At 37.4% G+C, this 15,595-nt stretch overlaps 1 protein-coding gene across 9 annotated transcripts in view; it reads left to right on the forward strand.

Annotated features, from left to right (window-relative positions):
• The window catches only part of map7d1a (MAP7 domain containing 1a), a 55,780-nt gene that overhangs the window by 13,138 nt on the left and 27,047 nt on the right, over positions 1-15,595 (forward strand). For 6 of the 9 annotated variants that reach the window (XM_028470834.1, XM_028470836.1, XM_028470835.1 and 3 more), the window contains exons 2-4: positions 6,700-6,894; positions 13,779-13,847; positions 15,485-15,505. In XM_028470834.1, the coding sequence (XP_028326635.1) occupies positions 6,700-6,894; positions 13,779-13,847; positions 15,485-15,505 (285 nt within the window). Of the gene's footprint in view, positions 1-4,551; positions 4,595-6,699; positions 6,895-13,778; positions 13,848-15,484; positions 15,506-15,595 lie in introns of all 9 variants that reach the window. The other 3 variants (XM_028470839.1, XM_028470842.1, XM_028470840.1) reach the window with 2 other exon arrangements.

The following is a 15,595-nucleotide window of genomic DNA, read 5'->3' on the forward strand; positions in this document are numbered from 1 at the left end:
ACTAAAATTAACGCCCACGAAACACAGCAACAACTTCTCCTCTGGTTCTCCTGTTTCTTGTGTTGTGGTCTGTGCATCAGTATTATGGGTATAACGGGAACTCGTGCAATGAGAACGGTTCCGCAAAAGGCAAGGCAAGGCAAGGCAAATTTATTTATATAGCGCATTTCATACTCAAGGCAACTCAATGTGCTTTACATGATAAAACATTCAATTGTTTAAAATCAATAAGAACATTTAAAATCATCAGTAAAATCAATAAGAACATTTAAAATCATCAGTAAAATCAATTAAAATCATCAGTAAAATCATCATTACATCAACAACATGACAAAAAATCTCTCTCTCAATCATATGCAGTAGAGAAAAAAAGTGCCTTTAACTTTGATTTAAAAATGTTCACATTGGATGCTGACTTCAGCTCTGCTGGCAGTTTGTTCCACTTCTTTGCAGCATAACAACTAAAAGCAGCATCACCATGTTTACTGTGAACTCTGGGCTCCACTATCTGACCTGTGTCCATAGATCTGAGAGACCTGCTGGGTTCATACCTGACTAACATGTCACTGATGTATTCTGGACCAAACCCATTCACAGATTTATACACCAGCAGCAGAACTTTAAAGTCTATTCTGAGGCTGACTGGGAGCCAGTGTAAAGACTTTAAAACTGGAGTAATGTGCTCTGACCTCTTTGTTCTGGTTAAGACCCGAGCTGCAGCGTTCTGAACCAGCTGTAGCTGTTTGATGCTCTTTTGGGGGATTCCTGTCAGAAGACCATTACAATAGTCCAGTCTGCTGGAGATAAAAGCATGGACCAGTTTCTCCTGATCTTTCTGAGCCATTAAACCTTTCACTCTGGAGATGTTCTTTAGGTGGTAGAAGATGTTTTTGTGATAGATTTGATCTGACTGCTGAATGTAAGATCTGAGTCAATCAGAACACCAAGGTTTTTGACTTGGTCTTTAGCTTTTAAAGATCGAGACTCAAGATAATTGCTGACAGCAGTCCTCTTTTCCTTGTTACCAAAGACAATCACCTCCGTCTTGTCATGGTTTAGTTGAAGGAAGTGTTCACTCATCCAGCAGTTTATTTTTTCTAAACAGTCACACAACACCTCAATGGGACCATGGTCATCTGGGTTCAGTGATAGATATAGTTGTGTGTCATCTGCATAGCTCTGATAATCAACCTTACAGTTCTGTAAAATTTGTCCTAAAGGAAGCATGTAAAGGTTAAACAAAAGGGGTCCAAGAACAGATCCCTGAGGAACCCCACAGGACATTGGTAATCTGTCAGATTCAAAGTTTCCAATGCTTACAAAATAGCTTCGCTCCTCCAAGTATGACTTAAACCATTGCATTACTTTTCCATTTAGTCCAACCCATGTTTGCAATCTGTGCAACAAAATTGTATGATCTACAGTGTCAAATGCAGCACTTAGATCCAACAGAATGAGAACAGATACTTTTCCTGAATCAGTGTTCAACCTTATGTCATTGATCACTTTGATAAGAGCAGTTTCAGTGCTGTGATGAGAACGAAAACCTGACTGAAATTTATCAAATATTTTGTTGAATGTTAAAAATTGACTCAGTTGGTTGAAGACCACCTTCTCAATGATCTTGGCCATGAATGGAAGGTTCTGATTGGTCTATAGTTAGCCAGTATAGAGGCATCCATTGTTCTCTTTTTTAACAGCGGTTTCACAGCAGCTACTTTCAGTCGTGTAAAGCCCAGTCGTGTGAAAATTGTTAGAGAAAGAGTTTGTGGATCAGTGAAGCTCTGCTAGCTTCAGCTAGCACTTTAATCCTAAACATGTAGCAGCTAGCACATCAATGCTCACATGTAGCAGCTAGCACCTCAGTGCTAAACATGTAGCAGCTAGCACCTCATTGCTAAACATGTAGCAACTAGCACCTCAGTGCTAAACATGTAGCAGCTAGCACATCAGTGCTAAACATGTAGCAGCTAGTACCTCAATGCTATCATGTAGCAGCTAGTACCTCAATGCTATCATGTAGCAGCTGGCATCTCAATGCTAAACATGTAGCATCTGGCATCTCAATGCTAAACATGTAGCAGCTATCATCTTAATGTTAAACATGTAGCAGCTATCATCTTAATGTTAAACATGTAGCAGCTAGCACCTTAATGTTAAACATGTAGCAGCTAGCACCTTAATGTTAAACATTTAGCAGCTAGTAAAGTATGCTAGCATGTAGCAGCTAGCACCTTAATGGAAAACTTTTAGCAGCTAGCACCTCAATGCTAACATGCAGCAGCTAGCAGGGACAATGGTCCTATTGGAGCAGTGTCTCCAATCCACACTGACACTCAGACAGGGTTCAGAACCAAAATGAATAAAATAATAAAATGAGTGACAAATGAACAAAGTCAGTGATAAATGATTGTAGTGACAGTCGACCACTCTGTGGTAGAGGATGTGGGCGGGGCTAGAAGTGCTGCTACATCGTCTTATCAACTGCTATGTAGAAAAACTATTTCAAACTAAATTCATCATCTTCATCAGCTGCTCTGTTTATTTCATGATATCCACAGATATTCTAAGTATTTTACACTGTTCAGTTTATGCTTCTCTGGAATGTTCTGGACTAAGTGATTTTTTTTAAAATTTTAATACAAAAACACATTTGTTTTAGAAAGTTTACCAACAAAATCTAGAAAAGCATGAATATATTTTAGTTAAATATAAGTTTGTGCTTTGTGAACAATGCAATCATAATATTATTTATTCATATTACACATTATGTTTGCACTCGGTGATAGAAATAACAAACACTATTTAGTTGTTTAAGATCATTTATTGTTTTCATTGATTCAGTCATAAACCAAAATCTTCTATGCTGTGAAGCTAAAACAGTGAGAGGATCAATCAGCCCTTGTTTCCATCTCTAGCTGCAGCAGTAGCCCCCCCCCTTTAGCTTTAGGTTTCATTGGTATTCACTGTTGGTGCCTTTTTCCTTCCTACCAAGGGGTGTTATCCTCTCACTCTCCTCATTGGCGACATACATCGATCACCTGATGACTCCTCTACATAGTTTGCCTCACAAAGTTCCAAAGCGTATGTTGTGTGTATAATGTAAGGAAACACAATAGACGTCTGTCACAGGGCAGTATTCTCATGAGCACGTTTCCCTTTGGGCTCATAAGACACACAATCCTGATCATAATTACAGGTGTCACTTCCGATATGATGCCGATGTTGCAGCCTTGAGAATTGGTCGATACCAATATTGATCAGATATAATAACAGATTCATAAGTAATACGTATGTGTGATAACACATACTTGTATTACTTATTTTATAGTGTGCAAGTGCAATGTTATAAAAAGTTTATTAAGTGATATTCTATTCAAACTTGGAACAATAGTCAGCAACAATAGGCATGAGAAAAAACTGACCCATTTATCAAGAATATTCTACAATTAAAGAGAATAGATAAATAATAACTTTCACAATAGGAACATCACAATATACTTTTAGCACAACCAAAATGGCTTCCCTCTTATCCTTCCTTTTTTTGCCCTCCCTAACTCACGCTCCCTTGGTTTTTCCTCCTCACGAGGGTGTAACACTGCCCTCTCTTTTTGTATTTTCCTCGTCTAATAAAGCAACTAGTATTAAGTCACAACTAATCAATATAATAACTGTAGTATTAATATTATTTTTACAAGAATAAAACATGCATAGTTGTCATGAAAATATAGCACTAAATGCAGAAAACCCTGAAAAAGAACCTCAATAAAACCAGTGAAAACAATGTATATATCAGAGTGCTTCTATTGGAGATTTCAGATACCGTCTGATATAATCCAATATTTGACCAAAGATTAAATGGTTTGACACATGAGGTTTGTAAATTGGCCTTTAATTTGCAGAAGGAGAGGATTAGAGGATAAATCAGAGTCCAACCAATAGGTGACGGGTAGTGACAATATTTATTTAATTTGGGGAAATTTTTGTCAAATAATTTGAGGGTTGAGCAGGATTTTGGGAAAATTAGGCGTTGTTCAACAGTTTGAGAGTAGAAATGACTTCCATTGTGTTATACAGGCATGGGAAATCCTGCATATATTTTGGAGTTTCATTGAATTTGTGACAAATTCAATGAAACTCCGCTTTAAAATTTGTAAAGTTATACTTCCAAATAAAATATGTTGAACCATTATGTTTTTTAAAAGTGTATTTTGCATGGATGTTAATATTTATGTGGTGATATGATAATGATTTAAATTTGCTTCCAATTTCTGCTTAATTTCAATAAATAATTCAAATGAAAAGTTTCTTTTTTTTTTAATATTGCCAAAATTCCCGAGCTTAAGTTCCTGTGTAAATTTTGTCAGATATTGAACAACTAAATTTTTTAATAATTTACACAATATGACTTTTCTCAGTCATTTGTACTTTCCCCTAGGGGCCGATTTGGATGTTTTAAAGGTCCGGATTTGGCCCCTGTGCCTTGAGTTTGACACATTAGCCTCAATGAATGTTTGTAGGAGATGACTTGACTTTTTTTTCTGTCTCCAGCTATTTAATGTTGGATCATCTCCCTCCCAGCTCTCCTCCTACAGTACGTCCCTATTCTGCCTGTCATTGCAGTGCTTTGGCTGCAGTCCTGTTGTCATGCAGACAGGACAACAATGGCCCCTCTTTGCCTGGGGGATGCTTACTTAATAGTGGCATGCTTTGATAATCAAGGCCCAATGTAATGCCCTCCAGCTCCACACTTTCATTGACTTCAGGATCACCTCCATCAGCCTCTTTGTCCCAGAATGACTCATTATTTCCATGCGTGAGATGACGTCGTCGTTGCAGGACTGAAAGTTTACGTATTTTTGATGGTTGAGGATCCAACAAGATCTAGTTCACCCATCCAGAAAGTCAGTAAAATGATGGTCCATTGTTCTATGAATCTGTGATAACCACATTTATTTATTCATCTGAATAATATCCACTGTTATCCAAGAAGTTTACTATTAATTGGGTCATAGTATTTAGTCATCTTAAAGATGAAAATCCTAGTTTTAATCAGGAAGAAAATGGGTTAAATGTGACCGAAAATGGTGGAAGACATGGTAAAATGGGATTTCAAAAACCACAGAAATTGGTTGAAAACTGCAAGTTAGTGGTGAAAACTGGACAGAAAAGTGGTTTTAAACTGGTAAATAATAAATATGAATGGTGAATGTGGTTAAATTGTCAAGAATATACATGAAATATGGTGAAAAGAGGTTAAAAGTGACAATAATGGGTCAACATATGTGACATTAGGTGGAAAAGTGGTGGAAATGGTTTACAATGCTGAACATGTCTTGAAAGTGGAAAAATTGTGCAGAAAGGGCTTTGAAATTTGATGTAGAAGTGTCAGAAATCAGAGTAATGTAGCAAAAAGGCATTTAAAGTAGCAAAAATATGGCAAGAAAAGGTGATGAAAATAGGTTAAAATGTGGCAAGTTTGGTGTAGTTGGAGAATTGTTCAAAAAAAATTCTTAGTATTTTGAAAGTGGGGTCCTGATACCAAGGTTGAGAATGCCTGTTCAAAACAAATACATAGAACAGACCAGGTTTCCTTGTTTTTTGCCAAAGCCTGAATAATTTCCAGCATGTCGCTTCAGTGTTTACTTTCTGAAGAAACTGTTACCCCACGGGGCGATACAGTTCTGAGTAGACAAAGCCTCGCCTTCCTCCCATGATGTGGGCTTTGTTAGGCCGTCAAAGCTTGAATGTTTCAGTGTGAGATTCAGTCCAGCAACCTGCTGAGTGTGAGTCACCGTGCTGTAAGTGGAGCTGCTTTCAATGACAGAACGGCCCTAATGCTACGGTTCTATCAGAAGAACCATGGGGTGGACTGGCCATCGAGTGGGCTGATCTGGTCTATCTTTTTTTTGACGAGCAAGTGGACGCAGACATGGTAACAGGTGGCCAAAAATGGCCCAAAAGTGTCAAAACATGGCAAGAAAACAATAAGCAAACAATAGTGAAAAAGGGCAAAAATGTGGAACAAAAAGAGTCAAAATGTAGAAAAAAGGAAACAAGTGGTATTTATTGAGCAAAAGGTAGCATATTTGGATGAAAAGTGGTAAACAAAATAAGGAAAGGACAAAATTGGATAGAAGTGTCAAAAAAGAAGGGATATTTATTGGCAAAAGGAGCTATAGTCTGAAAAAGTGTCAGAACTTTTTGAAAAGGAGCAAAAATGAGAAAAAGGTAAAAAGGGGATAAAAAGTTTCCTCCTTTTCTGGGGGAATAATAATTAAAATTAAGACATAAAGAGCCACATGTTGAGCATCACTGGTCTGGAACCAGTCCACCCCTGGAAGAACCTCAGAGAACAGATAAGTGGAGCCAAGTTACTGCGTTTATTCTATTTAATGGAAATTTATCGTAAACGAGTCATTTTCGTCCCTTTATTTTGCCTCCAAAGGATCATCGATTGGCCCAAAAAGCCAGTACGAGGTAAAATTCTTTTAGGGACTTTGACCAGTCAATAAATCAATCTGTTTAACTCCGCTTTTTAAAAGAAACCATATCCACAATTGGTTTGTTTCTTTAATTTGGCCCTCAGCACTGTAGTTTACAACCCTCACTGTGACTCACAGGCTCAGCAGTGAATGGAATGAAGAAGAACAGGTTGAGTTCTACTCCTCGTGTACTTACCTGTTGTTGTTCCACCAGCTCCCTGCTCCATTTTAATCATGAATCCTACGAGGCCGGACCCAGAGGGGGAGAGCAGCCCTTCCAACATGGACGACCCCCCCAGGATGGAGCCCCCCACTCAGAAAGCTACAGACCCAAAACTGGTGACCCCCACAAAGTCTGTTTCTCCGTTACCCAGGTCGCCAGCATCGCCAAGTCCTCGCTCAAAAAGAGGTACAGTAAACACTTCAGCTTTCTCTCTAGATCAGTGGTGTCAAACGATTTTAGTTCAGGGGCCAAATATGAAGTAGTTTGATCTTAAGTGGGCCACAGAGTCCCCAAGTTTGTACTTTACAAATGTAAGGCGCAAACAATAAGTAACAGATTTGTGGTCCTGCAGATTTTTCTCTTTAAAATGTCATTGATTTTGTGACAATTTTTTATTTAATTTGTGGAAATTATGTAAACAATTGCAGGAAAATGGAGTTGTTTCAACAATTTGAAATTTAAAAGGACTGCAGTCATGTGAAAAAAGCATGGGGAAAATTGCCATCCTCCAAATTTTGTGGAGTTACATTGAATTTGTATTTAGAAGGGCTGAATTATTTGATAATTTGGACAATAATTTAGTTTTTTCCTGTCTTTTTAACTTTCTCTCATGTGCCAAAATCGATGATCTAAAGCGCCAGATTTGGCCCCCGGACTTTAAGTTTGACACACGCTCTAGAATAATTAATCCAACACATGCTGACTTTGATTCCTCAAAGTCAAATATGTACAGCCTGATCCTCCCATTTTCTCCCATTTTAACACAATTTACTGAGCTCTGCTGGTTGTCTTTAGAAAAATAAGTAAAGAAATGATGACAACATAAATAAACCTTGATTAATTTTAGTGATCAGAATATTTTGTCGTAGATTTTAAACATTTAATGTAAAAAGCAAATCAGAAAGCAATTGAGTGAAATTGACTTATATTTATTACACAGTTTCTTTCATACAGCTTTTGACTCCTCTTTGTCTAATAATCAATGTTTTTATTCATTCGTTTATAATAGGGATGCACCGAAATGTAAATTCTTGGCCGAAAACAAAAATGAGGAAACCAAGGCCGAAAACCGAAACATCAAAATATATTATGATGCAAATGATTAGTCCCATTACAAACGCGTCAGATCAAGTCAAAGGCGATACGATGCGATAAATAGCGTGGCTTGTTTGTCATGTCACAAATGTCTGACTGCTCATTTTTCAGAAGAGGGCCAAGCAGCAGCTCAGAGAGCAGGATTAGTGAGGATTGCTCAGAGATGCAGGAAGGAAGAACAATAATACCTTGGGGGTGTTTTTGATAAGGAATTACCATTGTAACAAGGTTAAAAGCTCAAAAAGTTGATTTAGCATGAATTAGGCCCTTTAAATGATATTGTACAGGCCTATAACTGACTGAAATATGTTCTCATTAAAACACAAAGCGTTTTGAAGTTCTTGTTGAAAATCAGCTTCTTGGCTTTATTTATTATCCAAACATGTTCTTGAACGCGCACACACCTTTATGTGCCCTGTATGTTCTTTTAATCCCCTCCAAGTAATGATCTTTATAACGCAGACCAAGTACAGTCGTGATGTAGTAAAAAAGATCTCTATGAAATGTGCTCTGACTCTGAAACCCGATCCTATCGATGCTCAGCTGTGCGTCAGGCTGCTCAGTGGGGGTCCGTGTTAACGGAGGGCTAGACGTAACTACAGTGTTGACGTGACACAGAAACATGAAACACACTTAGTGCTCTGTCAACTCTGCTCAGAAAACGCTTTAGTGCTCAGATTCGGTGAAATACAGACGCTCCACGGCAGTGTTTTTGTCAACAATGACAAAATAACTTTGTTGACGCCCCTTTTTTTCATGAAGGTAACGAAACGGTGACGAGCTAAACATGGTTCTTTAATGACTAAAACATGGCGATACATGGGCCACGGTTACATGATGTTTTTTAATTCGGAATTAGTAAAATCATTCGCAATTAAAGTGTTCTGCTTCGTGTTTACATGGAAATAGTAATTCCCGAATTGAGGTTCACATGGAAAACAGGTTTATTCGGCTTTAGTTAATTTATGTCTGGGGGTTGGAAAGGCTCTGATTGGACAGGGGGCGAACATGACGTATCACGTCTATCAGGAAAAACACACAACAAACCTTTTATTGTCGACTATACCACACATGAGAACTGTTTTCACCTTTATTTTGATTGTAGTTTTGAAGCAGCAGCTCGACAATAACACACTGTGGTCCACGTCACCCAGCGCGTCATCGTAGTAAATCGCACATGCGCAAAAACGACTGGAATTAACTTAAAGCGGAATTAAGTGTTAACTGTTTACAAGAAAGAGAAATTAGTTAATTTGGAATTAAAAAACAGAATAAACCAGCCACCTAATTCGGAATTAAATTAGCATTCTGAATTAAGTGTTTACACGGTCAGGTTAAAGAGGAATTCACTTTTATTCTGCTTGAAAGAGGAATTAAAGCTCCATGTAAACGTGGCCATTGTTGAGTTTCCGTTGACACAAAGAGAAACTTTCAATACCACCTGTAAACCTTCATTCCACTTTCAAACATTTATTGAAATTAATAAATTAATGAATTAGACTAAAACCTTTTTGAGTTTTCGTCGACTAAACTATTATATTTTGAAATTACTAAAGTGCGACTAAAACGAATAAGCATTTTTGTTCATAAGACTAAGACTAAGACTAAAGAGGCTGCCAAAAACTACACTGGTCCATGGACAAGTTTACCCGTTTCCAGACAAGCGCGCGTGTGCTGATCACAGTGTTTGCTCGCGTCATCACAACATCCTGTTTCGGTGATAAAAGTGTTTCATCCCAATACTAATTCTTATTAAATTTTGTTTTTTTTTGGGAAAAGTGTCATCAAACAAAAAAATCTGTTTTTCTGAATCTTTATTTTTCGTACTTTAAAGATGGCACGTCTCATACTACTTTTCAAAGTGCGTAACTTTTCCTGTGCTCTACAGAGAACACAACTTTATGAGTTTTTCCCATGATGACATTGTTTAGCATCAGTGCAGGAAACCCTGCTGATGTAGACGGTGCCAAAGATGGTTTCACAGTTGAAAAGAAGAGTGCTACATTTTAACAAAGTGTGAGAATCAGTTACGCCCTGGAATTTCTGTCCTTTCTCTGCAGTTGTTCCCCCTCCATTTTCCAGCTCCTGCTATGATTCCTTTAAAGCCCCAGTCAGAGAGAAACAATTGGGAGTGCTGGAAAAATAGCACCGTTTGTCAGGGTTAGAGTGTTTACTTTGATGCTTTGTCTCATGTTTAAGGTCTGTGGTGGTGAGGACATTAAATTAACCTTGGCCACGCATGTTTTCTCAAACCAAATACCAAAAATACACAAGTGGGTCAGAGCCTGGTCTCTAAGGAGGCTTTGTGGCAGATTTTCTCACCTCCCCCTGATAGAAGCAGCTGAATAATCAACGTCTTAGTGGTTGCTGATGAACATCTGGACTGAGGAATGACAAAGTTTAAAGCCTGATGTCTGTGTCAATGATTCCTCATAGTGTGGTGGGGGGTGGGGGGTGGATCAGCTCTTCTGAGATATGTTGCTTGTGTTGTTTATTATTTTAGATAGTAATTCATCTATTACAGAAATATCCAAAACCAGATGAGCAGCGTTTTCCTGTTTTTTTTTTTTTGTTTTTTTTTTTTAAAAAGGAAATCTTGTTCTGTTTGTATATTTACGGGAAAATTAGAGCCAGAACTGAAGTCCGCTGCACCTTGGTCCCCTCTCCAGGTTCTGGACCTACAATAAGACTGTTTAGGATTTATTTCAGCAATTTTCTGGTTCCACCTTTGTTTTCATTCAGTCTTTGGATGTTTTAGCTTTTAAAAACCTGCTCACATTTGTTTTGTTTTGCGGTGCTACAGTCCAAATAAACGGGTGACGGACTATTGACTGTGAGGCTGGTGTGTGGAACAGTAGATGTTAGAACTTCTACCATTTGACACTTTTGATAAAACAATTACAGCTTTTTTGAGGGCAATAAAAAACATTTTATTTGCACGTTTTAATACCGCTAACCACTAACGGCAGCAGTCAACACACGTGGAAGTTGATCACAAGAAATGAGGAGCACCAGTAGATTCATTACACCACCTCTGATTCCTTTAACCACATATCATGTGTGCTTTTTGTAACATCCGTTTTTTGTTTTGATTTTTCAGTAAAATAAAATAACCACACCGTTTATTTGTTATTTTGATGTGGTTTTAAAATGTAATAACCAAAGAACGAAGGATACACGGAATAAAAGGACCATTCAAGGCCTGAAAGCTCAGACTAACAACACCTCCGGAGTTAATGGCATCATCATTATCATCATGACACCAACTACTCTTAAAGATGCTTCCATACGTACCTTTTAAACTAAAGTAATCAAAGGCACATCTCCTCGTGTGAAATATTTCAAGTGTGCACAGTTGCAATAATATTCCTGCATTAAAATGTAAAAATACATTTTTGGGATTATTTTTCTGATTTGATCATCAGATTGATGTTCCTTGGTCATGTGTCAGAAGCCATGTGTTTCTAATTCAGGACCACATAAAAGTGACCAGGAACAGATGAGATGCATTTCTGATTTTTCATGATCATAAGCACACGCAGCGTTAAAAAAGCACGTGGGGCTGAGACTTTCATTAGCTCAGCATTGATATTTTTGTTATGTGGGGATTTCAAAAGAAGATTAAGCATAAATAATTATACAAACACCCTGTACAGTGCAGTATGTTTGTGCGTTTCCCACTGTAGACATAACATATAGGAGACAAACATCCTCCCTCATCCAGATGGCACAGGAGATTGTACGTACTCACCACATGCTGCAGCTTTTATTGTGGAAAGCTTGGCTTGACTGTAGGTCATTCTTTAAAGATGTTTAAATAATAGTCACTGAATTCCTATCTGTAGGTTTTTCCCCTCACAGACACGACAAACACGTTTAGCTGTGTCATCTCCATGCATTTTCTCTGTGGAACTATTTAAAGCTCATTAACAGTCAGATTTGCATTGATGACTGATTAGCGTAGAAGAAAACGGTCAGGCATGTGTTTGTTTTGGTGCATCATCATTATTACGTTTGGTTGTTTAAGGCAGTGGTTCTCAACCTTTTCAGCCTTTAAAAGTGACCAAAAATGCTGGGAAAAGGTGGTGAAATGGGATTTAAAAAAACAAAGGAATTGGTTAAAGTTGCAAATTTGAGTGGCCAAAAACAGACAGAAAAGTTGGTAAAATGTTCAGTGTCAATATTAGAACAATTACTTTAAACTGACAAATAATAGGCATGACAAATGGTGAATGTGGTTAAATTGGCAAATGTAAGCATCAAAGTGACAATAATGGGTCAACATATGCAACATTAGGTGGAGAAAGGTGGTGAAAACAGTTTATAAGTGCTGAAAATGTCTTGAAAGTGGGAAAAAATAAGACATTTCCCCCTGGGATTAATAAAGGAATTCTGAAAAATGCGCAGAGAAGGCTTTTAAATTTGATGGAGAAGTGTCAGAAATGGGAGTAATGTAGAAACATGCATTAAAGGAACAAAAATATAGCAAAAAAAGTGATGAAAATTAAAGTAATATGGCAAGTTTGGTGTAGTTGCAGAAAAAATGTAAAAATAAGGAATAAAAATGGGCTCAAATTGTTGCAAAAATTATTCTTAGTTTCTTGAAGGCATCTGTCGACAACCTCCCAGTTTCTTGTGACCCCAAGGTTGAGAACCCCGGCTTTAATGAATGCTGGCATTGCTGCTACTATAATAGAAACATAAAACAGGGGCTCTCATCTGTTAATACAGTGGTTCTCAAACTTTTTAGGCCCAAGTACCCCTTTCTTTTACTTTAGAGTCCAAGTTCCACCTTTGTCCGACTAGAACATTTTGCTCCGAATTCTGTGAAATACAACTATAGATCATAATGATGGAATTAATGAGTGATCACACATTTCAAAGAATCTCAATTTATAAATAAAAATTAAACAGTATTAAGTCCCTCCTGAATAGATTTAGTTCTATAGTTTTTATCATTTCCAGTAGGGATGTAACGATTAATTGTAAGGCAGTTAAAAATCGATTGATAGGTGTCACGGTTCTTATCGATGCCCTGAAAATTGAATCGCAGTACTTTTTTTAAACAGCAGAGGGCGGTATCTATTTATCCTTTTCTTGTCCAGAAGTGTAGGCGGCAGGCCTGCTACTACTTTCTTTCTGGCTGCCTACTACTCTTAAACATGTTCATAAATGATTCCTTACCCCTTTAGCACCAAAAGAATATCTGTAATATTACGTGAATATCTGTAAAAGTCAGGTTTTTCTATTAGCTCTGTGTGCTAGCGCATAGCATCTCTTCTTCACTGCAAGAATATCTGCATGCCAACCGACCACTGGGTTATCAGCGCCCTCTGCTGGTCCAAACAAATATCTGATGTAAAAACAGTGCAATGACATTTTCAGTTGCACTTTTAAAAAGAAAAAGAACTATTATGCAGTTTTGCATTATTTACTATAGAACCAGAATTTAAATGAATAGGCTTCTTCTTCATTTGTATTATTCCTTTATTTATTTAATCCAATATTTATTTTTAGTTAAATTGTATTGTTTTGAATAGTTTATCAAGGGATTCTTTTCACAATGAAAAATAAAAGGAAAATGGTACAGTGTTTTCTTTTTTTGTTATGATTGTGTTTTTTGTAGTGATCTTGTGTGTTTTTCTCTTATTTAGTGTGTCTTTGTCATTGTTTTGTGTGTTGTTGGTAATATTAAGTATTTTTCTCTCTTTGTGTGTGTTTTTGGTGTCAGTTTGTGCATTTTGTTGTTGTTTGTCTGTTTTTTTTTTGTTATTCAGTATATTTTTCTCTTATTGTGTGTTTTTGTTGTTGTTTTGTGAGTTGCTGGTGGTATTATCATTTTTAACTGAAAATAAACGTGATGAAACCCCATATTTTAATGCTTCCATTTGTTAATTTTCCTCTCTGTGTCTCAAGTACCCCCTGATGATGATACACGCCTCATTGTTACTTCTTTTCTTTATCGTTCCTTACAGACATCATGAAGTCAGACGAGAGGCAGAAGCTCGCCAAAGAGCGCCGGGAGGAGAAAGCCAAATATCTGGGTGAGTGTAAACAGTTGTAGGGGGCAATCAGACAGACAGCGCCCCCTGGTGCTGGGGTGGAACTGGTGATTTTTGGTTTGTTTGGGGGGTTATTCTCCAGGTGCATTCTGTATCTTCTGTTATAAACTGTGTTCCACCTGAAATCCTGCATGTACGCTGAGATACTCACAAGCACAGTGGGGAAAAAAAACAGCTTTATGTGTGTTTCTTGTCTTCAGCTAAGCTAACACATGCACATACACACACACACACACACACACACACACACACACACACACACACACACACACACACACACACACACACACACACACACATAAAGGAATGTTCACTGTTGCAGAGCTGACAAAAAGCATCACAAACAGAGTGATGAAATAAAATTTGCAGCTTACCTGTAGCTTAAAGCTGATGGAGATGATAATTTCTAATTAGACAAAGACAGTGTAGGCCTCGTAGATCAATTAGGGCCAATTTTGATACGGAATAAAGTTCAAATGTCGAGAATAAAGTTGAAATTTCAAGAATAAATTTGAATTATAATGTTGAGATTAAAGGCTAAGTTTTGTAAATAAACTCAATACAATATTGTCACAAAAGTCGAAGGTTTGCTAATAAAGTCAGATCTACAGAATCTGAAGAGGTGCCAATTACCATACTATGAACTACTGGGCACAGTGTCACTTCACCGTTTACAATGTGAAGAATGAAACAATGGTCACATCATGACTCGAGTGACAAAAATAACTTGTTTTTTTAAAACTGTCACTGTGTTTTATGGCACTTAAAACATTTGTAAATTATGTACATTATATTAAGGCTGCACAAAGAATCAAATTTTTATCGTGATTATGACTTTGGCCTCCACAATTAAATTAACCTGATTGTTGGTGATTTTTACGTTTAAAATGTGGCCTCTAAAAGGTGGGGTGCTCCTCTTGAACGTGTCGACAGGCCTCATTGAGTTGATTGACATAAGTACCTAATTAATTAGTATTAATTAATTACTTAATTATTTAGTTAATTAATCCAGTGGACACTCAAGCCAGAAAATGTTGACAGGCTGTAGTTAGCCCATAGTCAATTTTGGCAAATTCTTGGGTAAATTTTAGTATTCATCAATATTCTTGTTTAAAGCGTTTCTTTTGCACTCGAAACTGTTATTATATTATTTGTTAAAAAGTAGTTAAATAAAAATACAGACATTTTCCCTAAAATGAGAAATAATTGTGATTAATATTTGATTGAAATGTTCATCCAAATAATCGTGATAATCATTTTGCCATAATCATGCAGCCCTACATTATGTTAAGAATTGTAGTTTTTTGAGTGAATTTGGTAAATCTGTATTAACCCCCCCCCCCCCCCCCCCCCCCCCCCCCCACACACACACACAGCCAATGTGTTTATCTGATAGAATTTTGTCAATCTCCAGCAGCTTTAATGTAAAACTACAATTTATTTGTTCCACTTTTGCTCTTTGTCTTGTTTCCTTCTTTACACGTTTTTTTTACGCGGCTGTCGCACGTTACGTTGCGTTACATTACATTATGTTAACCGCTGGCTACACACAGGCCGTGCATTGCTTTGCATGATTGACAGCTGCCTTTCTCTTTCTCTCTCACATTGTCACCCTACAGAAGAACTGGGCCAGCTCCAAGGTAAGCCTTTGTTTATGTGGTGAAGGTGGTGGTGACGAGTCGATGATGATCATCCTGTTACATGTGGACGTTTCTCATCAATGACGCTCA

The sequence above is a fragment of the Gouania willdenowi genome, chromosome 16 (genome assembly GCF_900634775.1).
Source record: "Gouania willdenowi chromosome 16, fGouWil2.1, whole genome shotgun sequence".
In the NCBI taxonomy this organism is placed as follows: domain Eukaryota; kingdom Metazoa; phylum Chordata; class Actinopteri; order Blenniiformes; family Gobiesocidae; genus Gouania; species Gouania willdenowi.